At 53.4% G+C, this 27,804-nt stretch overlaps 1 protein-coding gene across 2 annotated transcripts; it reads right to left on the bottom strand.

Moving 5' to 3' along the window:
• Positions 1-64: 64 nt before the first annotated feature.
• SYNGR1 (synaptogyrin 1) lies at positions 65-26,523 on the bottom strand. Of its 2 annotated transcripts, none has more exons than XM_029078601.2 (4): positions 26,082-26,515; positions 10,344-10,581; positions 6,533-6,678; positions 65-2,990 (listed from the first exon to the last, which is right to left on the bottom strand). In XM_029078601.2, the coding sequence occupies exons 1-4, from the start codon at positions 26,178-26,180 to the stop codon at positions 2,781-2,783; spliced, it is 693 nt and encodes a 230-aa protein (XP_028934434.1). In that variant the 5' UTR covers positions 26,181-26,515; the 3' UTR covers positions 65-2,780. The 2 variants fall into 2 exon arrangements, with proteins under 2 accessions (XP_028934434.1, XP_028934435.1); XM_029078602.2 differs by lacking the exon at positions 65-2,990 and adding an exon at positions 4,234-4,790 and having other exon boundaries at positions 26,082-26,523.
• Positions 26,524-27,804: the final 1,281 nt, after the last annotated feature.

Below are 27,804 nucleotides of genomic sequence, written 5' to 3'. Positions count from 1 at the left end.
CCCCTACGCTTCCGGGATGAGGAGAGGAGGGCGACGGCAGATTGAAGAAATCAGGCGGGCCGGGGACCGTCCCTGGGCTTTACGTGTTTTCACTTTATTGAGAAGTCACCAGAAGTCACCACTTTCACTTGGTTCACCACAGAGATACAGGACGCCGGAAACACAGGTGCCAAGATGGCAGGGGGCCGGGGGGGGGGGGGGGTGGTGGTCATTCCAATTCACTCCACAGACCGGACTGGACAGCCAAGGATAGGGGTGAGGGGTGGTGGGGAGAGACCGAGAGAGACAGAGGGATGTTGCGGTGGGGAGGGGGAGGAAAGAGACACACGCCCGCCGGGGAAGATCAGGTGTATAGTCTACAGCACCCAAAAGGAACTGAACAGCCTTCACCATACACAAACGTCATATATAGATATTTGTATAGACTTATATCATACATCTTATATATAGAAAATATATATATATTTATACTATACACAGGCAGTAATGCTGCGGAGTGGAAGGGGCGAGGGGCCCCCAGATTGGAGCTAGGAACGGCACAAGGATGGGATGGAGCTAGGCTAGACAGATCCTTCAAGGTCCAAGGGCATCCCCCGCCCCCAACACCCTCCTCCCCCCCCACCACACACACACAGGGATCCTCCACCTCCAGCCTCCTCACAACAGGGCCCGCAGGAAGAAAGATTCCCGTGGGAGACGAGGATCTGGGACAGACTGTTAGGGAGAAGGGCGGCAGGGGTCGGTGAACCGGGGGACGCGGACGGGGGGACCGGGAAGTCGAACGAGGAGATACTGGGAAAGGGGAAACCGAGGTATCTACCTTCTACTCGAGTGATACAGCACGGATGTGGGCTGGTGATCAGGAAATTCTAGTCAATTCGCTCTCACCCTGCCGTTTCCCTGGGTGAGCGACAGGACCAGAGAGAGGGCTGGCCCAGGACAGCTTTGGGGAACAGTGGAGGGGTGGGGGGAAGGAAAGGGCAGGTAGGGGTCTTCAGACCGCCCCCCAACACCCTCTTGCTCCAGGCCCCTTAGACTAACACTGAAATCGTCCCAAATCTCTGAGGGACACAGCTCTGCTATAGGAGAGATGGCAAAGTAGCTCATTCCCCTCCCGCCCATCTCTGCCCATCTACAAGACGGCGCCCCTGAAGTGGCGGGGCTAAGGAGAGACAGACAGGTAGGTAGGGAGGGGAAAGAGGGAGAGGGAGGAGGGGGAGGAGAGAGGAAGAGATTCCGGGGGCCACGGACAGGAACGAGGAGGTGGCAGAAATAAGCTATTTCTTAGGAGGTGTCTGTGGAGACCACGGAATTCACAGACACGCTCGACACCTCTGATTGCAGGTCTCCGGGTGTGGATAAGGAAGGAGTAAGAGGGAGAAAGTTGGAACGAGGCAGGAAAGAGGAAACGAGTTTGCTACAGTTAGAAGTCCCAAAGGCCCGGCCCACTTCCAGGCCACTGGTAAGGTGTGGATCGGGCTACCGGAAGCCCGCCACCCATGGTGCCGGTCGAGGGCTCGCTCTGCCCAGACATGGGATTGGCCTCAAGATCCTACAAAACCAAAGCCGGCGAAGGACTCTTGTCTGGGAGGGCGGGCAGGGGGAGAAGGGGACAGAGGGGGAAGGAGAACCTGGTGGGGGTGGGCAGGAGGTCCGCAGTGCTCTGGTGGGCACAGGGCCTGGCGAGCCCAACGTGATTTTCACTAGCCATAAAGAAGAGATTTTTCTTTGCCCCTTGGGGCCCTGGGTTGGGGACGGCCTCCTTCCAGCGGGAGGTGGGATTGGCCGGAGCAGGTCGGCAGGGAGAGCCTCACCCACGGCCTCCTCACACCGACCCCCAAGCTGGGATCCGGCAACCAGTCAGAGTGACCGCGGCCGCCGGCTCGGGAAGCCGGCGTCTGAGGGGGAGATGAACCAACCCAACCGGGACACGGAGAGATGGGGGTGAGGGTTGATTAGAGAAGGCGCTCCGCTCCCCGCCCCCCACTGGGTCCCTCCAGAAGGCGGCATGGTGGGAAGAGCCACCCTTAGGTAGGAATCTAATGAACGTAAGAATGCAGGGTGCGCCAGACCCCAACAGCGTTCGAGCCGGAAGCGGAAGAGGAGGAAACATAGCCCGCTCGCCCACCCACACACAGGGGAGTGTCTCACCTCGGTGGCCTGGAGGGATCCTCTGCTGTCGTCGCTCCCTTCCACCTCTCCCTCTCAGGCGACCCCACTTGCCCACCATCACACACACTCTACATCCACCCTAACCCCCAGCCCGGGGCAGGAGGTGGGCCTGAAGAGGCCCCTCTGTTTCTCTACGCCTGCCCCACCCTCCTCTAATCTCTCCTGGACCAGCTTCTCACCGACTCTTCTAATTGCCCTCCCCCTGCCCTTCAAACAGGCCCAAACACTCCCTCCTCTTGCCCACCTCTGACCCCGCGGGCTAAGCCTGCGAGGGCTTTTCCTCCCCCAACTGTGGCCTTCCTCTTGGGGTATTTCCCACTGTCTCCCCCAACCCCCCCGACCCCAGGCTCTCCCTGCTGGTCTGTGGGGAACCCAGGGTCCAAGAAGGGAGTCCCTCCTCTCAGTCACACTCGGCAAAATCGTCCGGAGCAAACCGTTTCACCTAAGGGGGTAATGGGGGAGAATATGTGTTCTAATAATAAATAAATCAACGCAAACAACTGGGGAAGACCGGGACTCCTGCCTGTGGACACCCCAAGCGCCCCTCACTCGGGGGGAAGGGGGAGAGTGGAGAGAGATCCGTCTCCCCCCCCCACCCCGCCCCCGCCTCAGTACCCCTGCGTCTGGTAGCCCTGGGTCTCGGCGTCGAAAGGTTGTTGGTACGAGCCTCCGCCGCCGGCGGGCCCCGCTTCCGGCTCGCTGGCGTAGGGTGCGTAAGGCACGCTGGCGTCCTGGCTAGGGTCCGTGTAGTCTTGGGAGAAGAGGGCCGAGTCGGCGCCGATCCGGTACCGCTGGAACGCCAGGACCGCCTGGCCCACCTGGAGGAAGGGGAGGGCGGGCGGCCGGGCAGGTGGGTGGGCAGCCGGAGCGGGGGAGGAAGAAGCCAAAGGGAACATACGAGGAGGGAGCGGGGGGCAATGGCAGCAGGAAGATGGCGGGGGGGGGAGACACAGACAGGAACCAGGTTAGTCGCCATTAGAGGTTAGAGGACATGACACCACGGGGCAGAATCAGTGCCCGGAGTGCAAACGGGTAATGGGTTGGCACCGCCCGCATCCAAGCTCCCTTCACCGACACGGAACAGGGAGAGGGGTTAGAGGGACAGACAAGCCTGGAGTCCCCGAACATCTCACCAGGACGGACGCACGGACAGATGGAAGGAGGGGAGGGACAGTGGCTGTGGTTGTCGACCGTCCCTTCCTGGCGAGCTCTTCCGGAGAGGGCAAAGAGCAGCCCTAGGCAGGCCAGAGCTCAGGGCATCAACTGCCCGAGGCCACCATATGGAAGCTTGCAAGACGAGAGAGATTTTGTGAGCTTTACCTTCCGGGGTGCTTTAAAGTGCGACACTGTCTGGAGACAGGAGGATTGACTAGATGACCTCTGGAGGTCCCACACCCATTAAGAATTCTAGACCGGGAGCTCGTTGTGGGCAGGGAATGTTACAGTGTTCTGTCGTACTCTCCCTGACACTCAGTACAGTTCTCTGCAAACAGTAAGCGCTCAATAAATATGCTCAATAAATACGAATGACTAAGAATTCTGTGCCCGGTGGAGCGGGGAGTAGTTCTGGCCGTAACTGATAAGGTCTCCTCTGCCCAGGGGATGGGGGGAAGGAAAGTCTAGCCCAACCCCAGCCAAGGGAATGCCGGGAAGCATTTGAAATGTGGAGGGGGCTCCCGCTCAGGCAGAGAGGGCGGGAATCACCCACATTTGAGGGGTCTTGGCCAGAGCCCACTCTGACAGCAGACCACGAGGGTAAGAGGCTTTGGCTAGGAGGAGAGATGGAGGAGAAGCTTAGAGACTCAGGGGGAAAGATCTTACCCTCCCTCCCGACCTCATCCCCTCAGCCCCAAAGCGGCGTGGCCTAGTGGAAAGAGCACGGGCCTGGGGGTCAGAGAACCCGGGTTCTAATCCCAGCTCCGCCCCGTGTCTGCTGTGTGACTTTAGGCAAGTCGATTAACTTCTCTGTGCCTCAGTTACCTCACCTGTAAAATGGGGATCAAGACTCTCAGCCCCGTGTGGGACAGGGACTGCGTCCAGCCCGATTACCTTGTATCTACCCTAGTGCTTAGAACAGTACTTGGCACATAGTAAGTGCTTAGTGCTCAACGAGTACCATAATTATTATTCTTCTTCCCATCCAGCTCCCCCAGGGGGTGAGTGAGCTCCACGGGGGGAAAGGCATTGTGGGGTTAGTGCAGGGTTAGTGAGTCGGCGGGGAAGAGGGAGGGGAAAGGGGGAGCAGAAAGTAGGTGCCCCGCCTCCCAGGAGCAGCAAAATTTGTTCCACACCGGCAGGACGCTCAGTGGATCCAGATTTCGGGCCAGGTGGGTTTCCTCTCTGATCCCCTCATCAGTCCTGGGGGCACCTTGGGGTGCATTTGTGCTCTTTCTGGACCCTGCCCTCCTTGCCCCCACCGCAGGCTAGAGAGGTATGACCCCGGGTTGGGTCGGGGGATCCCCACTCCCTTCCTGCCCACCGGGGCTGAGGAAGAGAGGATAGGATCGAGGGAGGGGCCGCTACGGTCTAGGTGGAGGGGGGCTGGGGAAGAGCATGCTGTATTCCTCCTGAAAGGTAAGATCCTGGAGTCTCCGGAAGGCCAGGAACGCCAGGAAGCTCTGTAGGGAGAGAGCAGGAGTGAGGGGCGGGGCAAGGACAGGAGAGGTCAGGAGAGTCAGTTCAATTCTCGCTGCAGGCTGGACCGGGGGGGGGGGGGGGGGGGGGGGAGCAGCCGGGTGTGGGAGGTTTCTTCCCAAAGAGGAAATGGAAACATCCCACTGAGGCCAGAGGGGTCCCGGTTATCCTCTTCTGAGGTCCCCCCCGCCGCCTCCCCTGCTCTCAGTTTGCTCTAGGCGATCTCCCCATTGGTTCTTCCGCCCCCTCCCTCACCTGAGGGGGCTCCTTCCGAAGCGCCCCCGCCAGCCACCAGCTACCAACCCACATCACATCACCCTGCGATGGCCACCTTTCCCTGGTCCTCCAAAAAGCTGTGGGAAGCCAGGGAGTCTCAGAAGGGATTTCAGACTGGTTCCATTAGGGCTACGAGGTGTCAGGTGCAGGGAGTCGGGGGGAGAAAGAAAGGGAGAGAGTGTGTGTGTGTGATTGAGAAAGACACAGAGTCAGGGGTAGGGCCAGGGAATCAACAGGTGGAGAGGAACAGGGAAACCGATCCCTGCTAGGGAGCAACGGAGTAGTCCCCACCTTAGTCCTCTGGCAGGAAGTGGAGAGACGTATCAGAAGAGGAAGAAGGGGGAGATGGCCCAGGAAAGGCAAGGGAGACTGCCCGCCCTCCTCCGCCCTCTCCCCACAATTCCCAGATTGGGTCTCTCCTAAGCTAACGCTCATAGCTAGTCCCCGTCTGCGGAGGCCGGATCCCGGCTGGAGCCGGAGGGGAGAGCCGGGGCAGGAGGGCCGAATCTCGGGAGGGGCTTCCACCTCCTCCCCACCTCCCCGGACTCCCAGCAGCTTCTCTTCTCTGTGCCGGCCACGCTCTGCCCTCCCCGGCTCTGCCCAAGGCGCCGACCCTCGTGCGAGAGGCCGGGTTGCAGGCTAGAGGGGGAAGCAGATGGACGCTCTCTCCCCACTCTCGTCGCTGGCCATCCGGCGATGCCCACATCACTCTCCCGTCTGACCGTTTCTGGAACCTTCCAGCAGCTTGATTCCTTCCCATCCCCCCGGCCAGACCTCAGTCACGTTAAAAAGCCCCAAGAGGCAGGAGCGGCCAGAGTTGGACAGTCTGAAAAATTGAGGGGTTCCAACTGGCCATCCTCCCTCCGCTTCTTGAGAAGGAGTGTGGCCTAGCGGATAGAGCCCGGGGCCGGGAGTCAGACGGACCTAGGTTCTAATCCCAGCTCCGCCACTTGTCTGCTGGGTGACTCTGGGCAGGTCACTTCACTTCTCGGTACCTCATCTGTAAAATGGGGATTAAGACTGTGAGCCCCATGTGGGACAAGGACTGTGTCCAGCCTGATCGTCTTATATCTAGCCCAGCACTTAGTACAGTGCCTGGCACATAGTAAGCACTTAACACATACTATAAAAAGGAAAAGGGTAATTCTCAGACTGGATAGCCCTCAGAGGGCAGAGACTGCCAGCGCTGCCTCCTCAGAAAGGTCTTGGTCAAAACGGTGGGAGGGATGGTGAAAACAGTGGTGGAAATGCACAACGACCTCAATTCATTCGTCTTGGGGTGGATTCATCAGGAGGGGGAAATCGAGGCACAGAGCCGGGGCGAGTGTGTCCGTGGCTAGGCGGGGTCCCGGCCCGACGCCCCCCACCTGGATGTCCTCCGTGTCCCGGACAGGGACGGGGCAGCCCGCCTCAGCCGGGCCGGGGGTGGCCGGCCGGCCGGGAGACTCACCCAGGTGAAGATGGAGAAGAAGGAGAAGGCGATGGCGGCCCGGGCAGCGTCCGTCCCCTCGTTCAGGAGGTTGTCTTCGGGCTTGGAGGCCTGCCACTGGTTGGCCAGGAAGCAGAAGCCGACGAACCAGAGAAACGCCCACAGGGCTGAGGGAGGGAGTCCCAGGAAGGGAGACCGGAGCCGAGCAGGGGTAAGCGACAGACAGAGAGCCGTGAGGCGAGAGAAAAACGCAGGCGCGTGAGCGGACACGGGAGGGAAAAGGAAGTGTGGGGAGACACAACGGGAGGCACAGGGAAATGTGGGAGAGACGAGAAGAGACCGAGGCAGAGACACGGAGGAGAGAAGGAGAGAGACGGAAATGGTAAATCAGCAGACCCCTTGCATTTCTTCACCCCATGATGGTTTGCAGATTTCCCAGCAGGATCCAATGCCCACCCCAACACAACCCCACCTACCCACAGTGGTATTTACTGTGCGCGCGGCATCGTACTAAACGGTTGGGTGAGAACAATATACAATAGCCTCAGCAGCCCAAGAGGAGATCAGAGCAAGGAACGACTCCAGAGGCAGCCACCCCGATCCCGTGCCTGCCCTGCCCCTTCTTGAAGAAAAGGCAGGGCTCTGGGTAGGAGCCGAGGGGTTGGCACCCCTTCCTTAGGCCTCTTGGGCTAAAGAAGCAACATGGCCTACGGGATAGCGCCCGGGCCTGGGGGTCAGAAGGACCCGGATTCTAATCCCAGCTCCGCCCCTTGTCTACTGTGTGACCTTGGGCAAATCACTCCACTTCTCTGGTCCTCAGTTACCTCATCGGTAAAATGGGGATTGAGACCGTGATCCCCATGTGGGACAGGGATTGTGTCCAACCTGATTTGCTGGTATCTACCCCAGCGCTTAGTACAGTGCCTGTACATCCCCTTGATTCTATTTATCGTGATTATGTCGTCTAACTTTGGTCCGTCTGTCTCCCCCGATTAGACTGTGAGCCCGTCATTGGGCAGGGATTGTCTCTATCTCTTGCCCAACTGTCCATTCCAAGCTCTTAGTACAGTGCTCTGCACACAGTAAGCGCTCAAAAAATACTATTAAATGAATGGTACATAGCACTTAACAAATATCACAATTATTATAACTATTATTATTAAGGTGCAGGAGACAGGGCTTCCCATGGGAGTCTCTCACCACCCTTCTCCCGGTTCACTGTGAAACTGAAAAACATCCTCAACCTCCCCCCTGGCCCGACCTTTCCTTTCTTTCCTTTCTTCCTTCCTTCCCCTTCCTCCCTCTCTGCCTCTCCCCTCCCCTCCCACTGCCTCCCCTGAGCTCTCCTGGGATCTCTTTCCCACTGCTCTGATTCACTAGGGCAGGGTGCCAATCCTGAGGACAGATCTGGTAGAGTGAGGAGTGGGAGAGGGGGATGATGAGGAGCAATCACAATCTAAGAAGGGAAAACAGGCACTGAATCCCCATTATACCGATGAGGAAACTGAGGCACAGAAAAGTGAAGTGATTTGCTGAAGGTCACACACAACCCAGGTCCTCTGACTCCCAGGCCCGGGCTCTATAATAATAATAATGTTGGTATTTGTTAAGTGCTTACTATGTGCAGAGCACTGTTCTAAGCACTGGGGGAGATACAGGGTATTCAGATTGTCCCACGTGAGGCTCACAGACTTCACACCCATTTTACAGTTGAGGTAACTGAGGCACAGAGAAGTTAAGTGACTTGCCCAAGGTCAAACAGCTGACAAATGGCAGAGCTGTGATTCGAACCCATGACCTCTGACTCTCAAGCCCAGGCTCTTTCCACTGAACCACGCCGTTTCTCACTATACTAAACGCTGGAGTGGACACAAAGCATTTCAGGTTGGACACAGCCCCTGTCCCACATGGGGCTCACAGTCTGGATCTCCATTTTATAGATGAGGTAACTGAGGCACAGAGAAATGAATGACTGACCCAAAGTCACACAGCAGACAAGGGGGCGAAGCCAGGATTAGAAACCATTTCCATTAGGCCATACTGTTCCACAGTGCTTACTAATTTTGATTGCTAGTAATAATAAGAAAGGTTGTCTATCCACACAAATGCAGGAAACATGCATTCTCCAGAACTCTAGCTCCTTGAGGACAGGGGTCACGTCTACTAACTCTACCATACACTCCTTAGTGTTTAGTACAGTACAGAGCTATACTAATTAACCCAGAGAGCTCAACCTGAACCAAACTGTTAAAGGCCCACCTCCTCCAAGAGGGCTTCCCTGACTATGTCCTCCTTTCCTCTTCTCCCACACCCTTCTGCATCACCCTGACTTGCCCCCTTTATTCATCCCTCCTCCAAGTCCCAAATCAATTAGGTCCATATCTGTCACTTATTTATTTATGATAATAATAATGTTGGTATTTGTTAAACGCTCACTATGTGCAGAGCACTGTTCTAAGCGCTGGGGGAGATACAGGGTAATCAGGTTGTCCCACATGAGGCTCACAGTTAATCTCCATTTTACAGATGAGGGAACTGAGGCACAGAGAATGAAGTGACTTGCCCACAGTCACACAGCTAAGTGGCCGAGCCGGGATTCGAACCCATGAACTCTGACTCCCAAGCCCGGACTCTTTGCACTGAGCCACGCTGCTTCTCTATATTATAGAGACATTATATAGAAATTACAGAATTATATAGAAATTATAGAAATGTCCGTCTCTCCCTCTAGACGGTAAGCCTGTTGTGGGCATGGGTCGGTTTCATGTTGTACTGTGCTCTCCTAAGCGCTCAGGCCAGTCAGAGCACAGAGTAAGTGCTCAATAAATACGACTGACTGACGGACAGAACCAAACCGGCCTCCGCCTTAGAGCAAGCAGAAGGCTCTTTGACTCAGGGTGGGGGCTGAATCACGGGAGGCGTCCACCCACTCCACCCTGCCCTGGGGGGGCCGGGCTGGCCTCAGCCACATTGCACAAGTAGTTTAGGGCAACTGCCCCTCCCCTCCCCACCAGTCCATCCAGTTTGAGCCGCGGGTTGGGAGGAGGAGGAGAGGAGGGGCCAGAGAAGCAGGGCCTGGGCCTCCCTCGGATTCATTCAATCGCATTTATTGAGCGCTTACTGTGTACACAGCACAGCACTCGGAAGAGTATGATATTCATTCATTCAGTCTTATTTATTGGGCACTTACTGTGGGCAGAGCATTCATTCATTCAATCGTATTTAGTAAGTGCTTACCGTGTGCTAAGTGCTCGGGAAAGTAAAACAGAACAATAAAAAGTGGCAATCCCTGCCCACAGTGGGCTATCAGCCCGGTGGGGGGGAAAGACAGACATCAATACAAATAAACAGACATCAATACAGTACATAAAATTACAGATATGCCTCATAAGTGCCGTGGGGCGAGAGAAAAGGGAGCAAGTCAGGGCGACGTGGAAGGGAGTGGGAGATGAGGAAAAGTGGGGTTTAGTCAGGGAAGGCCTCTTGGAGGAGATGGGCCTTCAGTAAGGCTCTGAACAGGGGGAGAGTCATTGTCTGTAGGATTTGGGAAGGGAGGGCGTTCCAGGCCGGAGGCAGGACGTGGGCCAGGGGTCGGCGGTGAGACAGATGAGATCGGGGCACAGTGAGAAGGTTAGCGGCACCAGAGGAGCTAAGTGTGCGGGCTGGGTTGGAGAAGGAGAGAAGCGACGTGACGCAGGAGAGGGCAAGGTGATAGAGCGCTCAGGACAGAGCTGGCACATAGTAAGCGCTTAACAAATACCATTAAAATAAAAAAGCCCCCCACGATTACCATACCAAAAAAGAAAAGAGAAGAGGGGCCCAGCTGACTCACCCGAGACCCCGATGTCGGAGATGACGGCCTTCTTGCGGTCCTTGACGCTGCTGATCTGGGGGAAGTAGATGTCCAGTGCTAGGTAGACCACGCAGCTGAGGAAGGAGAGGACGCCCACCGTGACCCCGTAGTTACAGGCGTCGGGGTTGCGGTTGTAGATGCAGAACTCCTCCTCCTCGGAGGCGTGGTTCAAGTAGCCCTCGTTCACGATGGAGCCAAAGACCACGATGGAGAAGACCTGGCCGAGGCAGAGAGGAGAGGGTGGGGAGGGGGTCGGGGGTGGCCTGAGGGGCCACGCGACCGGCGGCTTCCCCGGCTGCCCTTGGGACCGGCCCACCTCGAAACCCAAGACTTCCTACAGCAGGTAGAAAATGGGATGGAATTCCTTACCACAGGAAGTTGGCGAGCCCAAGATACCAAGAGATTCAGGAGGAATTGGAACCCATTCTTGGATAATAATGGTACCCGTTAAGCACTTACTATATGCCAAGCACCGTTCTAAGCACTGGGGTAGATATAAAGTAATCAGGTTGGACACAGTCCCTGTCCCACATGGGGCTCAAATTCTTAATCCCCATTTTACAGATGAGGCAACTGAAACATAGAGAAGTGAAGCACTTGCCCAAGGTCACACAGTAGACAAGTGGTGGAGCCGGGATTAGAACCCAGGCCCTTCTGACTCCCAGGCTCGGGCTCTATCACCTAAGCCAAGCTGCTCTCTTGGATCCATCAATTGATCGATCGTTTATGGATGAAAGGGCCACGGTGGTCTACTAGGGAAGAGCTGGAGATGCACGCTCAATTTTGTCCGATTCCCCAATCTGCCCCACGGCGATCGGAAACACGGCGTTTTATCCGTCTTACAGAAGGTCGGCTAATCATCTCTCTTCCCTCAGTGAGCGGCTCAGCACACTCAGGGAATAAAGCCACCCAGAATTACAATATTTAGGCAGCGCAGACCAGTGGGGCGGGAGATAGGACTTCATAAAATCCCGCCAGAATGGGGTGAGGCTGGGAGATACCAGAATCGGAAAAGGACAAAAGCCATGAAGATCTGAGCTCTTCAAGGGATAGGGTCCGTGTAGAAATCCCATCTGCGTACTCTTTCCCAGAGCTTCGTGCAGCGCTCTAGCAGCGTGGTTCAGTGGAAAGAGCCCGGGCTTGGGAGTCGGAGGGCATGGGTTCGAATCCCGGCTCTGCCACTTGTCAGCTGTGGGCAAGTCACGTCACTTCTCTGTGCCTCAGTTACCTCACCTATAAAATGGGGATTAACTGTGAATCTCACATGGGACAAGCTGATGACCTGTAACTCCCCCAGCGCTTAGAACAGTGCTCTGCACATAGTAAGCGCTTAACAAATACCAACATTATTATTCTTATTACGGTAAGCAATTAACAAATGTTATTACTACGATGATTATAAAATATCTCTGACCAGAGTGGCCAAGCCCGTCTACCAACTCTACTGCACGCTCCCCAGTGCTCAGTACAGTGCTCGGCACAGTCAGTGCTTAATAAATACCACTGATTGACTGATGAACTGAAGAGCTGAAAGACAATAAGATGGTTAAGAGCTACAGATTTAAAAAAAACCAATCCTTTAAATGGAAAGGCAAGCAGCTTTGCCAGGGGAGGAGGGCGGCAACAAGCGGCAGAGAGTGGTGGGGGTGAGGATGGCAGTGGGCCAGGGCCAGCCAGGGGAGGGACTGGGGGCCGAAGCCCCTCTCTAGCTCGATTCCTCGAACGATTCTGGCTCGGTTGCTGAAAGAGCTGGAAAAGCCGCATCCTGTGGCCGGTGGCCCCCACGGCGGAAGGAGGAGTTAGAATAATAATAATTACGGCATGGTAAGTGCTCACCATGTGCCAGGCGCTGGACGAAGCGCTGGAAAAATTGTGTAGATGCCAGGGATCGAACCCGGGGCCTCATACCGCTCTACGCTGAGCTACATCCCCGACTGCAGCATGGGCTAGTGGATAGCGCACGGGTCTGGGAGTCAGAAGGACCTGGGCTCTCATCAAGGCTCTGCCACTTGTCTGCCGTGTGATCTCGGGCAAGTCGCTTCACTTCTGTGGGCCTCGGTTACCTCATTTGTAAAAGGGGGATTAAGACTGTGAGTCCCATGCAGGACAGGGACTGTGTCCAACCTGATTAGCTTGTATCTCCCCCCAGCACTTAGTACGGTGCCCGGCACAGTGTAAGCGCTTAACGAAAACCATTAAAAAAAAAAATCCGAGGAAGGACACAGGGATTCAAACACCAGAACTGTGCATAATTACCCCTGGCAAGGAGAAATAGCATCTGAGCTAGGTGTGGTCGTGACGGTTCATACCAAAATAGCTCCGGACTACCAGCAGGCTGATGAATTCTCTGGAAACCCTGACCAAATGGCAGGCCCGAATAGTCATTCCAAGTCATTAAAGGAAGTGGGTAACATCCCCCAAACCACCGGGGCTTGTTTTGTGACCTTGTGCAAGTCACTTAACTTCCTTTAGACTGTAAGCTCGTTGTGGACAGGGAATGTGTCCTTTTATTGTTGTACTCTCTCAAGCGTATGCTCTGCATGCAGTAAGCACTCAATAAATACCCTTTGTGGGCCAACTGATAGCCAGGAAAGTCCAGCTTGTGCGGCCCTCTACCCTCAAGTAGCACACCCACCAATAATAATAATAATAATAATAATAGTAATATTCATTCACTCAATAGTATTTATTGAGCACTTACTATATGCAGAGCACTATACTAAGCGCTTGGAATGTACAAATCGGCAACAGATAGAGTGAGTTCCTGCCCACTGACGGACTTACAGTCTAATCAGGGGAATAATGATAAGCTGCAGATAATGATGATAATAATGCAGATAATAATGATAAGCGGCAGAGTTGGGATAAGTACCCAGGTGTCCTGACTCCAAGGCCACCCTGCCTCTTGGCAAAAAGGCAAGAGATATGAAAGGACAGAATGTGCTCCTGCCCTTCAAAATGGCGAAATGAACGATCCTAAAGATAACCATCTGGGTACACTGATATGAAATGTTACGGCAACTTTTCTTTTATTAAACACTCCGGGGTCGCTGGGACGAGGTCAGGCATGACATCTGGGCCTCGGTTACCTCAGCTGTAAAATGAGGATTTAAGACTGTTTGCCCCACGTGGGACAACCTGATTACCCTGTATCTACCTCAGCGCTTAGAACAGTGCTTGACACATAGTAAGCTCTTCACAAATACCATCATCATTATTATTACAGTGCAATGAAACTAAAATCCATGAAAGAATCATGAGCCAGGGATCTGAGGTAGAGAAACCACTGGATGACAGAGGAAATGACTTATCCAAAGTCACCCCAAAGAGTTCGAGAAGGGGTTCGACTGGAAACTAGGAGTCCGGACTGACTCCCCGTTCCGTTATCAGACAGACACGGAACCAAATCCCACAGCTACTTCAGGAATGGGAAACAGAGATGACAGGTGAGGAATTTGTTTGAGGGTTTGTCAGGGGCCCTGAGATTATTTGCTGCAAAAGTCAGAGTGGATTAGAGAACAGTCAGAAGGGCTGAGTCTGTGCTTCCTTGACTGGCTTTCAGGCAGAGGAAGGTGGGTGTTAAATCTGGCCTTCCAAAACTCCCTCATCAAGACTAGAGTCAGAGAGCAAATAGCACGTGACTGAAAATGGGCAGCGACCTTAAATCGCGACAGGCTGAAGCCAAAGGGAGCAAACGTTAATACAAAACGGACTAAAGGACGGTAGAAAAATGGATGGAAAATAATCAACTGCATCACTTGCACGTGCGACCCACATCACAGAAAAATATCACAACACTAATATTAATAATTTTGGTATTTCTTCAGGGCTTATTATGTGCCAAGCACCGTTCTAAGCGCCAGGGCGGGTACAGGTTATTCAGGTCGGACGCAGTCCCTGTTCCACATGGGGTTCGCAATCTAAGTAGAAGGGAGAACAGGGATTGAATCCCCATTTTATAAATGAAGAAACTGAGGCACCAAAATGCTAAGTGACTTGGCCGCACCTGCAACCGGTGGCCACCATGGCGAAAGGAGATAGAAGAAAAGCGGTACGGCCTAGCGCATTGAGGCCGGGGCCTGGGAGTCAGAAGGACCTGGGATTTAATCCTGACTGCGTCACTTGTCTGTTGTGTGACCTCGGGCAAGTCGCTTCATTACTCTGGGCCTCGGTTACCTCATCCGTAAAATGGAGATTAAGACTGAGCCCCATGTGGGACATGGACTTTGTCCAACCCTATTATGTTACATCTACCCCAGTGCTTAGAACAGTGCTTGACACATAGTAAGAACTTAATAAATACCATTACTATTATTACCATTATTAATATCAAACCTAATCCCCATACAGGGGTCACCATCTAGTACGCAGGGAGAACAGGTATTTTACCCCCAATTTATAGATGAGGAAACTGTGTCCAAAGTCAACCAACAGGCCAACATCAGAATTGGGACTAGAACTGTATTTACAGCAACTTAGTACAGTGCCCAGCACATAGTAAGTGCTTAACAAATACCAGTATTATTATTATTTCCTAAGGCCCGGTCCCATTACTCTCTGGGCTCTAAGCTCGCTCTGGGCGGGCATCGTGTCTACCAACTCTTTCGTACTGTACTCTCCCAGGCGCTTAGTGAAGTGTCCTGCCCACAGTAGATGCTCAATAAATACCACTGATTGCTTGAAATTTTTGCACCGAGGCACAGGACCTTCCTCTTGTGTAGGGACCATGTATGCTCATTCTATTCATTCACTCAGATTTATTGAGCGCTTACCGTGTGCAGATCACTGTACTAAGCGCTTGGGAGAGTACAACAATACACAGACACATTCCCTGCCCACAAGGAGCTTAGAGTCTAGAGGTGGGGAGATAAACATCAGTAGAAATAAATGACAGATATGGATATCAGTGCTGTGGGGCTGGGATTGGGCGGAAAACACAGGGAGTGAGTCAGAGTGATGCAGAAGGGAGAAGAGGAAAGGGGGGCTTAGTCTGGGAAGGCCTCTTGGAGGAGGTGGGCCTTCAATAAGGTTTTGAAGGGGGGAGAATATTTATCCGCTCTCTCAAGGGTTTAGTACAGAGCCCTCCCGTATTGGCTAATTCTTTTTTACTCTCCCAAGTGCTTAGTACAGTGCTCTGCATATAGTGTTCAATAAATACAACTGGTTGCTCTGCAGGCAAGTACGGTTAAGTGTTTCCTAAATACCACTGCTTGATTGAGAGATGGGTGCCTGGTGAAGGATCTAGAAAAGAGACAGCGGGGAAGAAAGTCATTCTTGGCAGAGAGAGCAGAGCTGGCAATAAACGACTATTTACTCAAAAAGAGGCCGGAGTTGCTCAAAGTGTCTGGAAGAACAATTGAAAGATAACCTTCAATGAGGGTTCAATTGGCTGCGCTTCTTATCTGGCTCCAAGCAGGCCTCCGGGCTCTTTTAATTGCCTGTTTGACCTTGGGCAAATCACTTCAAAAATAAAAGTTAAGCCATTTGTTGAGGACTTACTACGTAGTAGATAGATTCCCCACAGAGGGTTCACAGTCTTAATCCCCATTTTGCAGATGAGGAAATGAGGCAAAGAAAAGTAGAGAGATTTGCCCACGGTTACCTAGCAGACAAGCGGTGGAGCAGGGATTAGAATCCAGGTCCTCTGACTCCCAGGCCGGTGCTCTTTCCACTAGGCCAAGCTGCTTCTCTAAGCCAAACAAACTTTCAAATGTCAGTTAACTGTAGCATTTAAGCGCTTACTGTGTGCTGGGCACCGTACTAAGCACTGGGATGGATAAAAGCAAATCAGGTTGGACAAAGTCCCCGTCCCACACGAGGCTCACAGTCTCAATCCCCATTTTACAGATGAGGTACCTGAGGCACAGAGAAGTGACTTGCCCAAAGTCACACAGCAGACAAGAGCCAGGATTAGAACCCATCTCCTGACTCCCAAGCCCATTCTCTATCCACTATGCCGTTCCCCGCCTTCACCCCCAGTTCTCCAGAGGAGAAGCAGTGTGGCTCAGTGGAAAGAGCCCGGGCTTGAGAGTCAGAGGTCATGGGTTCTAATCCCGGTTCCACCACTTGTCAGCTGTGCGACCGGGGGCAAGCCACTCACCTCTCTGTGCCTCAGTGACCTCATCTGGAAAATGGGGATGAAGACTGTGAGCCCCACATGGGAAACCTGATCACCTTGTATCCCCCCAACGCTTAGAATGGTGCTTTGCACTAAGTAAGGACCAACAAATGCCATCATTATTATTTTTCTTCCCAAATCCCAGAATTTCCTCCCCCTTCCCACCCTGCAGGTCACCTCATGAGGGTCACATGAGGCCTCCCCTTTGGCCGCCAGCAGGATTGCGCCGGAATCATATGATTTTCCCCCTGCCAGGGCGCCGGCCTGGCTTCCAAAGAGGAGACAGGAGAGGGTCCCTCCTCCCGAGTCCCATAAGCACTAACTTTTCTCTCTCTCACTCTCCCGAGTGCTTAGTACAGTGCTCTGTACATTGCAAACGCTCAATAAATAATAATGGCATTTAAGAGTTTACTATGTTTCAGGCACTGTACTAAACTTTGGGGTGGATATAAGCTAATTGAGTTGGACACAGTCCCTTTTCTGCGTGGAGCTCACAGCCTCAATCCCCATTTTACAGATGAGGTAACTCAAGCACAGAGAAGTGAAGTAATAATAATAATGATGGTATCTGTTAAGCGCTTACTATGTGCAGAGCACTGTTCTAAGCGCTGGGGTAGATAGAGGGTAGTCATATTGTCCCACGTGGGGCTCACGTTTTTTAATCCCCATTTTTACAGATGAGGTAACTGAGGCACAGAGAAGTGAAGTGACTTGCCCCAGGTCACACAGCAGAAGAGTGGCAGAGCTGGGATTAGAACCCATGACCCTCTGACTCCCCGGCCTGTGCTCTATCCACCAGGCCATGCTGCTTTCCTATGTTTCCTTCTGTAAGATGGGGATTCAATACCTGTTCTCCCTTCCCCTTAGTATCTGATCTGATTGTACGGCGCCTACTCCGGCATTCGTAAGCTCCTTGCGGGCAGGGACTGGATCTCTTTCTTGTTATACTGTACTCTCCCAAGCGCTTAGTACAGTGCTTTGTACAAAGTAAGTGCTCAATAAATACAACAGAATGAATGAATCTGGCACACAGTGAGCGATTAACCATTTCCTGATTGATAATTTAAAGAAAAGACTGTAAACTCGTTGTGGGCAGGGAATGTCTACCCACTCTGTCGTACGGTACTCTCCCAAGTGCTTAGTTCAGTGCTCTGCACACAGTAAGCAGCGTGGCTCAGCGGAAAGAACACGGGCTTGGGAATCAGAGGACGTGGGTTCTAATCCCCACTCTGCCACTTGTCTGCTGAGTGACCTTGGGCAAGTCACTTCACTTTTCTGTGCCTCTGTTACCTCATCTAGAAAATGGGGATTAAGACTGGGAACCCCATGTGGGACAACCTGATTACTACCTTGTATCTACCCCAGCTCTTAGACCAGTGCTTAGAACATAGTAAGCGCTTAACAGATACTATTATCATTATTATTAAGCACTTAATAAATACCACCGATGGAGTACTTAAGTTTGCAGTTTGGAGCTGTGGCTTTTTGGTGCTGGAGAAGCTCCAGCCCAAACCACGAAACAATCCTTAAAAATCCAGGTTTATGGGGATGCTGCCTCACTCACAACCCTCACATCCTTTACGCCTCGATTAAAGTCGGAGGCAGAATGGGAGAGTTTTTCCCGGACCCATTTTGTTCAAGGAATAAGTTTCTGGGGCCTAAATCCACACTCCTCACTTATCCCTTTTCATTCGAGAACCATCTTGGACAATGTGTAAGTACGTCACCTGTGACACAGCTGTGTACTTTCTTCCATGCTCCTTAACCCCACAGCGTTATGTATAAATCCCAATACTTGGGTGTTTTCCCTCCCCATAATCTATTTCAGTAACAATAATTATCACTATTACGGTATTTGTTAAGTGCTTACTAGGTGCCGAGCACTGTTCTAAGCACTGGAGTAGATACAGGGTAATCGGGTTGGACACAGTCCCTGTCCCGCAAGAGGCTCAGGCTCTTAATCCCCATTTTACAGAAGAGGGAACTGAGGCACAGAGAAATTAAGCAACGTGCTCAAGGTCACCCAGCAGACAAGTGGCGGAGCCAGGATTAGAACCCATGCCCTCTGACTCCCAAGCCATGCTGCCTCCAGCTCCTTGAGGGGAGGGATCATGTCTTCTTACTCTACTGTGCTCACCCAAACACTTCGTACAGTGCTCGGCCAGCAATCAATCAGCGGTATTTATTGAGCGCTTACTGTGTGCAAAGCACTGAACTAAGCGACTAGGAGAGCACAACAGAGTTGGTAGAAGTATTTGTCATCCACGATGAGCTCACAGACTAGAGGGGGAGACAGACATTAATATAAACACTGTACTGAGCACTTGGGAGTGTATACTGTAACAGAGTGGGTGGACACACATTCCCTGCCCGCAAAGTGCTTGCCATCTCCAGGCCTCTTCAGACCGTAAGCTCGTTGTGGGCAGGGAATGTGTCTCCTTATCGTTATTATGTCTTCTCCCATGGGCTCAGTACAGTGCTCTGCACACAGTAAGCGCTCCATAAATACGATTGACTAGAGGCACACGATCAGCACTCAGTAAATACCCCTGATTGAGTGACGGGGTTGTAAAAACCATAGCTTTGACCCACGGTCCCTTCTGCTTGGAAGGAGAGGGATGCGGATGTATGTCTGGAAAGGGACCCTGGCAGCAGATGGCCATTTTCATCTTCCCTGGACATCTTCCAGGAAGACTCTGTTTTTTAGTTGGGTAACAACTTTTTAATAAGCTTCTTTTTTGAATGGTATATGTTAAGCGTTTACTATGTGCCAAGCACGTACTAAGCGCTGAGATAGATACAAGCTATTCAGAATGGAAACAGTTCCTGTCCCACGTCAGGCTCCTAATCTCAGTGCCCATTTTATGGATGAGGGAACTGAGGCACAGAGGAGGCAAACTGACTTGCCCAAGGTCACACAGCAGACAAGTAGCAGAGCCGGGATTAGAACCCAAGTCCTTCTGACTCCCAGGCCCAGACTCTATCCACTAGGCCGTACTGCTTCTTTAAGTTTCCCCTGAGCATCGGGCACTCTAAGTGCATGGTGTCAATTTTCCAAACTTTTTTTTTCCTAAAACCAAGAGATAAGCCGCCCACTCTCCCAAAGCGAGCCGCTTCCTAAACCAAATGGAGCTGCATCCCTGGAAATAAGTGCATCCAGCCAAAAGGAAAGTGCTCTTACAACCAGCAGCCCCATCTGAATAGACGGTTTATTTATTTACGAGGCCGATGTTACAGTAGGGGCTGGTGGATCACATCCTGTCTAGAAGTCTCTGGCCTTAGAATTTGGCGGAGGTCAAACCTGCAGCAGAGGAAGGCGAAGAGGTGGGCTACGGTCTTGTACGTCTGAGTCAGATATAAATCAGTATTTTTCTTTCTACTGACGCCCGACTCCTCCTCTAGACTATAAGCTCATTGTGGGCAGGAAATGTGCCTGTTTATTGTTATAGTATACTCTCCCAAGCGCTTAGTCCAGTGCTCGTCACACAGTAAGTGCTCAGTAAATATGATCCAACGAATACTCTCCCAAGCTGCTCCGCACATAGTAAGCCCCCAATACATACCACTGGTTGAACTGAGTAAAGCTGTCCGTGGGCCCAAATGGGCAGGAGAGAATTGCTATATAACGCACCAACGCACCACCCTGTCGGAGGTTTACCCACCCAACGCTCCACTATGAGCATCTCCAAAGGTCTAGAATTCCACGAGGTGGATAGGCCTTTCTTCCGACGAGAGTCGCTCCATCAGCTCTAAAGGTTGGCTTAGTTCAGGGCCAGAGAGTCCAATCTAGAACCCGGGACCCCAGGCTGACCCAGACCTGTGAACTATTGTAAGCCCGTCACTGGGCAGGGATTGTCTCTATCTGTTGCCGAATTGCCCATTCCAAGCACTTAGTACAGTGCTCTGCACATAGTAAGCACTCAATCAATACTATTGAATGAACTAACCCAAGCGCCCCCCGCCCCACCACGATAAGTCCAGGACAGACCCAGGTCCTCCCAAGAGCTCCTCTCCACATCAGACCCCCTCCCCGGCCGCCTCTTCGTCCACCCCACGCTGACCACAGGGTCTTGGTTTTTTTGGGAAACCGGACAGAGGTCAAGCTCCAAAGAGCAGAAAATCTGCTGCTGGAGAAGATGGCGGGGTGGCGGGGAAAGATCTTGAGGTCTTGTCATCATCCAGACTGCTGAGTTGTTCAATCGTCCCAGATGGAGTGAGGAGAGGATTCATTCATTCATTCGTTCATTCACTCATTCCTTCTCGAGCACCTTCTGCACGCGCAGCACTGGTCTTAGCCGCTGGATGAGTACCACTGAAGCAAAAAGACACAGGTCCGGCCTTCGAGGAACTGAGGGAAAAACCTCCAAAGTCCCTTAAGTTCCTCAAAGGCAGGGCCTGTGCCTTGAGCATGGAAATGTGAGAGCCAATTAATCAATCAATCAATCGCACTGGAGCGCTTACTGTGTGCAGAGCACTGACCTATGCGTTGGGAGAGTACAGTATAAGGGAGTCGGGAGACAATGTTTCCTGTAATTAAATAGCTGGACTTTGTAGACCATTTGCATTTTTCCAAAACACTTTCACGTCCATCATTTTGTTTTCTCCTCACAACGACCTCGTGAGACAGTGAAAGACAGCACTAATATTCCCATCTTTTATGAGTAAACAGGTGCACAGAGAGGTTAACTGACTTGCCCATGGTCACACAGCAGGCCAGGGGCTGCGCTAGGGCTAGAAATCTAACTCCCAGGCCCACGCTTCCTCCACTAGACCGAGCTGCTTCCCTTGTTCACAGGATACTGGGATAAACATTCCCCCAAACCTCAATTGGCTAGGTACAGATTCCCTGCCATCAAGGAGTTTACAATCTACTGGATTTTTTTAAAGTGGGCTTTTTCCTGAAATCCTCTTCTGGGCTCCAAATCTTGGGCAGCCTACCCTCCCTGAGCCCAATTTGGAAAAATATAAGCAGCGAGGCCCAGTGGACAGAGTAGAGGCCTGGGAGTCAGAAGGACTTGGGTTCTAATCCCAGTTCCCGCCAAGTGCCTGCTGTGTGACCTTGGGCAAATCACTTAAATTCTCAGTGCTTTGGTTCCCTCATCTGTAAAATGGGGATTAAAACCGTGAGCCCCCTGTGAGACAGGGACTGTGTCCAACCCAATTATCTTGTATCTACCCCTGAGTTTAGAATAGTGCTTGGCACATAGTAAGCACTCAACAAATACCATATAAGCATATTTATATACATATGCCCAAGCCCCTTTGCCTCTTAGTCACCATTAATAATAATGATGGCATTTGACACTGTTCTAAGCACTGCGGGGGGATAGAAGGTAATCAGGTTGGGGCTCACAGTCTTAATCCCCATTTTACAGTTGAGGTAACTGAGGCACAGAGAAGTGAAGTGACTTGCCCAGAGTCACACAGCTGACAAGCGGCGGAGCCGGAATTCGAACCCATGACCTCTGACTCCCGATCCCGGACTTTTTCCACTGCGCCACGCTGCTTCTCATTCAAAGGAACCAGAGTGGCCATAGTGAAGCCCTGACCACAGCAATCCGGGAGACCTCCCAAAGGCGCTGGAAAGGAGTCCTTCAGTCCCCTCTACACTGTAAACTCCTTCCAGGCCGGGAACTTGTCTACAAACTCTGTGGTACTGTACTCTCCCAAGCGCTCAGTACAGCGCTCGGCACACATTAAGCACTCGATAAATAGGATTAACCGACTGAGGGTAGGAGGGATCCTGGAGGATTGAGTCTTGTAGCAGAGATGGTCAGAGACTCCGTCTTCCTTAAGCCTGGGCTGCAAGCTTTCTAACCTGGCATGTGTCTCCCAACTCCGGTATATTGTTCTATTGTACTCTTTCAAATACTTAATACAGCGTTCAGCACACGTAAGCATTCAATAAATACGACCGATTGATCCCTATCTACCCTGCCCTTGGAGGAACCCACCAGGATTCCCTTTCCTGCTCCCCTTCGGCCCAACGGGACGACTCGGGGACGTCTGGTTTGTTCAGCAAGAAAGAGCCAAGCCATTTCGCTCCCCCTTGGAGGAATAATGATAATAATAATAACTGTGTTATTCGTAAGCGCTTACGATGCCTTACCCGTGGTCAGAGAAGGCAAGTGGCAGAGCTGGGATTAGTTCTCCGACTTCCAGGCCGCGCTCTTTCCACTAAGCCTCGCCGCCTCCCCAGGAAAGAACTGGTGTCGGGGGAATCCTGAACCTGTATCCTTGGGACACTTGGCCCATCCTCGACCCCACGGCACTTACGTTCATATCCGTAAATCACTCGCTTAATGTCCGTCTCCCCCTCCAGACTGCAAGCTCGTTGTGGACTGCAAGCCACGCTGAGAAGAAGCATGGCTCAGTGGAAAGAGCCTGGGCCTGGGAATGAGGTCACGGGTTCGAATCCCGGCTCAGCCACTAGTCAGCTGTGCGACTGTGGGCAAATCACTTCACTTCTCTGTGCCTGTTACCTCATCCGTAAAATGGGGATTAAATGTGAGCCTCGCTTAGAACAGTGCTCTGCACATAGTAAGCGCTTAACAAATACCAACATTATTATTATTATTAAAATGGGGATGAAGACTGTGAGCCTCACGCGGGACAACCTGATGACCCTGTATCTCCCCCAGCGCTTAGAACAGTGCTCGGCACAGAGTAAGCGCTTAACAAATACCAACATTATTACTACTGTGGGCAGGGAATACGTCTACCAACTCTGTTGCACGGTACTCTCCGAAGTGCTCTGCACACAGTAAGCGCTCAATAAATACCAGCGATTGACTGGTCAGCCTGTTGGCGGGCCCTCGTAACCAATCTAATCCGGGCTGTGGGAGACACACGCGCACACAGAGTGTCATTTATCCCCCAGAGGACCCTGCTCTGGGGGCATTTTGCCCCCCTCCTTTTCTTCCTCCTCCTCCTCTTCCTCCCAGGCTGAATGTGCCTCCTCCTTCTGGCCGCTCAAGCTGTTCTCTTCATCCTTCCTTCCTTTCCGATGGCGGGCTGCCCTGCCCTGCCCGGTGCGACTGGCAGCTGAGACGTCAAGCTCTCCGGAGCCCGCTCTGCTCCCTTAATCCCCGTGACCTTCCTGCGCTTGCCAACACTAGCCCCCCGTCCCTCCAGCTCCTCCCACCCCCCAAACCTCCCCCCAACACAAAGCTCCAGACACACACACCCCCCACCTCCCTCCGACACACATCCCTCGACAAACACATACACACACAGACACATATCCTCCTCCCCGGCTCTGAGGCTGTTGTGGAAAAGCTGGCTGGCCGCCCCTCCGCCCCCTCATCACTTCCATTCATTTCTTTACCTGCAGCTTGAAGGTGACACTGCAAAGACCCCCCTCCCCATCCTCCTGCCCCCCATCTCATCTCTGACGCCCAAAGAGGGGGGGATGGAGGGAGGAGGTGCGGCTCCCCCCAGACAAGACCCTGACACCCCCCATTCCTTTCTCCAAACTTTCTGGGGAGTCCCTGCCAGGGAAGGACAAGGACAAGAGGGTCCCTCTCTTCCTCCCAGATTCTGTCACCCCTCGATCTCCCGCCCAACCACCACTCTCCTCCCTTCAAAGCCCTACTGAAGGCTCACCTCCTCCACGAGGCCTTCCCAGACTACGCCCCCCTATTCCTCAGATCCCCCTCCCCATCTCCTCGACTCACTCTCTTTTGCTCTCCCCCTTCTCCCTGCCCTAAAGCATTTATGTCTGTATGTATCTATATATATATATCTATAATTCTATTTATATTGATTCGTGTTTACTTGTTTGGTTGTCTATCTCCCCCCTTCTAGACTGTGAGCCCGTTGTTGGGGAGGGATCTTTTAGACTGTGAGCCCGTTGTTGGGCAGGGACTATCTGTTGCCAAATTGTATATTCCAAGCGCTTAGTACAGCATTCTGCACACAGTAAGCGCTCAATAAATACGACTGAATGAATTTGTTGCCGAATTACACTTTCCAAGCACTTAGAACAGGACTCTGCACACACTAAGCACTCAATAAATACGATTGAATAAATGAATGGGTATATGTCTATAATTCTATTTATTTATAGCGATGCCTGTTTTACTTGTTTTGATATTTGTCTTCCCTCTTCTAGATTGTAAGCCCGGTGTGGGCAGAGATGGTCTCTATTGCTGAACTGTACATTCCAAGCGCTCAGTACAGTGCACTGCACACCGTAAGCGCTCAATAAATACGACTGAATAAATGACTGGATAAATGTCTATAATCCTATTTATTTATAGCGATGCCTGTTTTACTTGTTTTGATATCTGTCTTCCTCCTTCTTGACATTTAGCCCGGTGTGGACAGGGATGGTCTCTATTGCTGAACTGTGCATTCCAAGCGCTCAGTACAGTGCTCTGCACACCGTAAGCGTTCAATAAATACAACTGAATAAATGAACGGGTATATGTCTATAATTCTATTTATTTATAGCGATGCCTGTTTTACTTGCTTTGATGTCTTCCCCCTTCTAGACCGTAAGCCCGGTGTGGACAGGGATGGTCTCTATTACTGAACTGTGCATTCCAAGCGCTCAGTACAGTGCTCTGCACATGCTAAGCGCTCACTAAATGCGACTGAATGGATGAAAGAATGGCCTTTTAACCCCAGCCCCGCATTCCTCCCTGCAGCAACCCGAGCCGGCCTTGCCATTTGGCTTCTCCCGGCGGCTTAGAGGTCACTTTGGGGAGGGGAGCCGGACGGGCCACCAGCTTCGCACTGGGAAACCCAGCCGGTTTGGATGGTGCTGATGGTATTTACTAAGCGCTTACTATGTGCCAGCTCGGACCCCTTTCATTCCATCCATTCAATCGTAATTATTGAGCGCTTCCTGGGTGCCCAACACCGGCCTGACCGCTTGGAAAGTACAATTCACCTCCCAAGAGGGTCCCTCCCTGCCCCCAGCGGGCTTAGAGTCTAGAAAGGGGGAAGAAGGACATTCATTCATTCAATCGTATGTACTGAGCGCCTACTACGTGCAGAGCACCGGACTGGACGCTTGGAATGTACAATAAGACATCAAAAGAAGGGGCATCGATATATAGAATTATAGCCATGTATGCATCAAATCAAGGAAACAGAGGGCAGGCACGGTCTCTGTTGCCAAACTGTCCATTCCAAGCGCTTAGGACAGTGCTCTGCACATAGTAAGCGCTCAATAAATACCACCGAATGAATGATCAATACATAGAATTGTAGATATAGAGAGACAGGTGGTGTAGGGAAGGGAGGAAGAGCAAAAGGGAGCGAGTCGAGGTGATGGGAAGCAGAGGAAAAGGGGGGGGGGGGGCTTCGTCTGGGAAGGCCTCCTGGAGGAGGTGAGCCTTCAGTAGGGTCGAGGAGGCGCTCAATAAATGCTACTGAATGAATGGGGCGTTGAAGGGGGGGGAGAATTGGGACTGTTTGGCGGATCTGAGGAGGGAGGGGGCGACTCGGCCGTTGCACCCTTAGGCGGGGACGTGCAGCAGCGGCAACGGGGTGCAGCAATAGTGTGCAAACCAAATAGACGCCTGCACACCCAAAGAGACCCCTCCTCCGGGACCCCGCCCGGCCCCGACCCCCCGCGGCCAGGTCCTCACCCAAGACACCAGGCGCAGCACGGTGTGAGGCTGGCGGATGAAGGTCTGGGGGTCGAAGGCTCCTCCGGCTTTCCCGGCGCCGTAGGCTCCCCCTTCCATCCTCGCTGCGGCCCTCCGGCCCGCTCACCGTCGCACCGTCGGGGGGGGGATGGTGGGTGGGGGTGGGTCTCTCCGTGCACGGCTGGGAAGGGCCGGCCCGGGCGAGGCTTTTGGGGACGGGGCGAGCGGACGGAGGCAGGGGCGGGACGATCACTGGAGGGGCTGGTTTCTTCGGCCGGGGTGGTGGCTGGGCATGGCAGCGCTCGCCGGGCACGGCGACGCCGCCGCTCCTGCAGCCGGTCCTGCAGCCGGTCCTGCTGCCGCGGCTCCTGCTCCAGCGGCTGCTGCTGCTGCAAGCCGAGGCCCCTGCGGCGCATGCGCTCTCGCCTCGCGGAGCTCCGGGCGCGTGCGCCCTCTCCCGGCCCGCGCGCCCTTGCCTCGCGGGGCTCCGCGCGCGTGCGCCCTCTCCCGGCTCGCGCGCCCTTGCCCCTGACTCGCGGAGCTCCCGGCGCATGCGCCCTCGCCCGGCCCGCGCGCTCTTTCCTCACGTGGCGGTGGCGCGCGCTCTTTCCAGAGGGGCGGGGAAAGCGCGCTCCCGCCGCCGGTCCCTAAGTCCGGCGTCTGACGTCTTCAGCGAGGCCTAGGGGATAGAGCCGGGCTCTGGGAGTCACAAGGCCTGGGTTCTAATTCTGCCCCCAACCCACTTTTTCTTGCTTTACTGTCTGTCTCCCCCTTATAGACTGTGAGCCCGTCATTGGGCCGGGATGGTCTCTCTCTGTTGCCCAATTGTCCTTTCCAAGCACTTAGTCCAGTGCTCAGCACATAGTTAGCGCTCAATAAATACTGTTGAGTGATGGCTGTATGATCTTCGGTGAGTCGCTTCACTTCTGAGGGCCTCAGTGACCTCATCCGTAAAGTGGGGATTAAAAGTGGGAGCCTCGTGGGGGACGGGGACCCCGTCAAGCCGAGACCCCCGCGGCGCATGCGCCCTTGCCTCGCGGAGCTTCGGGCGCGTGCGCCCTCTCCCGGCTCGCGCGCCCTTGCCCTTGACTCGCGGAGCTCCTGACGCATGCGCCCTTGCCCGGCGCGCGCTCTTTCCTCACGTGACGGTGGCGCGCGCTCTTTCCAGAGGGGCGGGGAAAGCGCGCTCCCGCCGCCGGTCCCTAAGTCCGGCGTCTGACGTCTTCAACGAGGCCTAGGGGATAGAGCCGGGCTCTGGGAGTCACAAGGCCTGGGTTCTAATTCTGCCCCCCAACCCACTTTTTCTTGCTTTATTGTCTGTCTCCCCCTTATAGACTGTGAGCCCGTCATTGCCCGGGATGGTCTCTCTCTGTTGCCCAGTTGTCCATTCCAAGCACTTAGTCCAGTGCTTTGCACAGAGTAAGCGCTCAATAAATACTACTGAATGAAGTCTGTGGGACCTTCGGCGAGTCGCTTCACTTCTGAGGGCCTCAGTGGCCTCATCCGTAAAGTGGGGATTAAAAGTGGGAGCCTCGTGGGGGACGGGGACCCCGACAAGCCGAGGCCCCTGCGGCGCATGCGCCCTTGCCCGGCGCGCACCCTTGCCTCGCGGAGCTTCAGGCGCGTGCGCCCCCTCCCGGCCCGCGCGCCCTTGCCTCGCGGAACTTCGGGCGCGTGCGCTCTCGCCCGGCCCGCGCGCCCTTGCCTGGCGGAGCTCCGGGCG

This window comes from Ornithorhynchus anatinus, chromosome 14 (genome assembly GCF_004115215.2).
Source record: "Ornithorhynchus anatinus isolate Pmale09 chromosome 14, mOrnAna1.pri.v4, whole genome shotgun sequence".
NCBI classification, from domain to species: domain Eukaryota; kingdom Metazoa; phylum Chordata; class Mammalia; order Monotremata; family Ornithorhynchidae; genus Ornithorhynchus; species Ornithorhynchus anatinus.
This window is presented reverse-complemented; position numbering and strand designations above follow the sequence as displayed.

Bases quoted from the DNA above. Each gene is read 5' to 3' on its own strand.
- SYNGR1 (XM_029078601.2), bottom strand. From the start codon at position 26,180: ATGGAAGGGGGAGCCTACGGCGCCGGGAAAGCCGGAGGAGCCTTCGAC. The intron at 10,582-26,081 runs GTGAGGACCTGG...TGCCTCGGCCAG, and splicing joins TGCTGCGCCTGGTGTCTTGG to GTCTTCTCCATCGTGGTCTT. The intron at 2,991-6,532 runs GTGAGTCTCCCG...CCCTTCCTCCAG, and splicing joins TCTTCTCCATCTTCACCTGG to GTGGGCCAGGCGGTCCTGGC.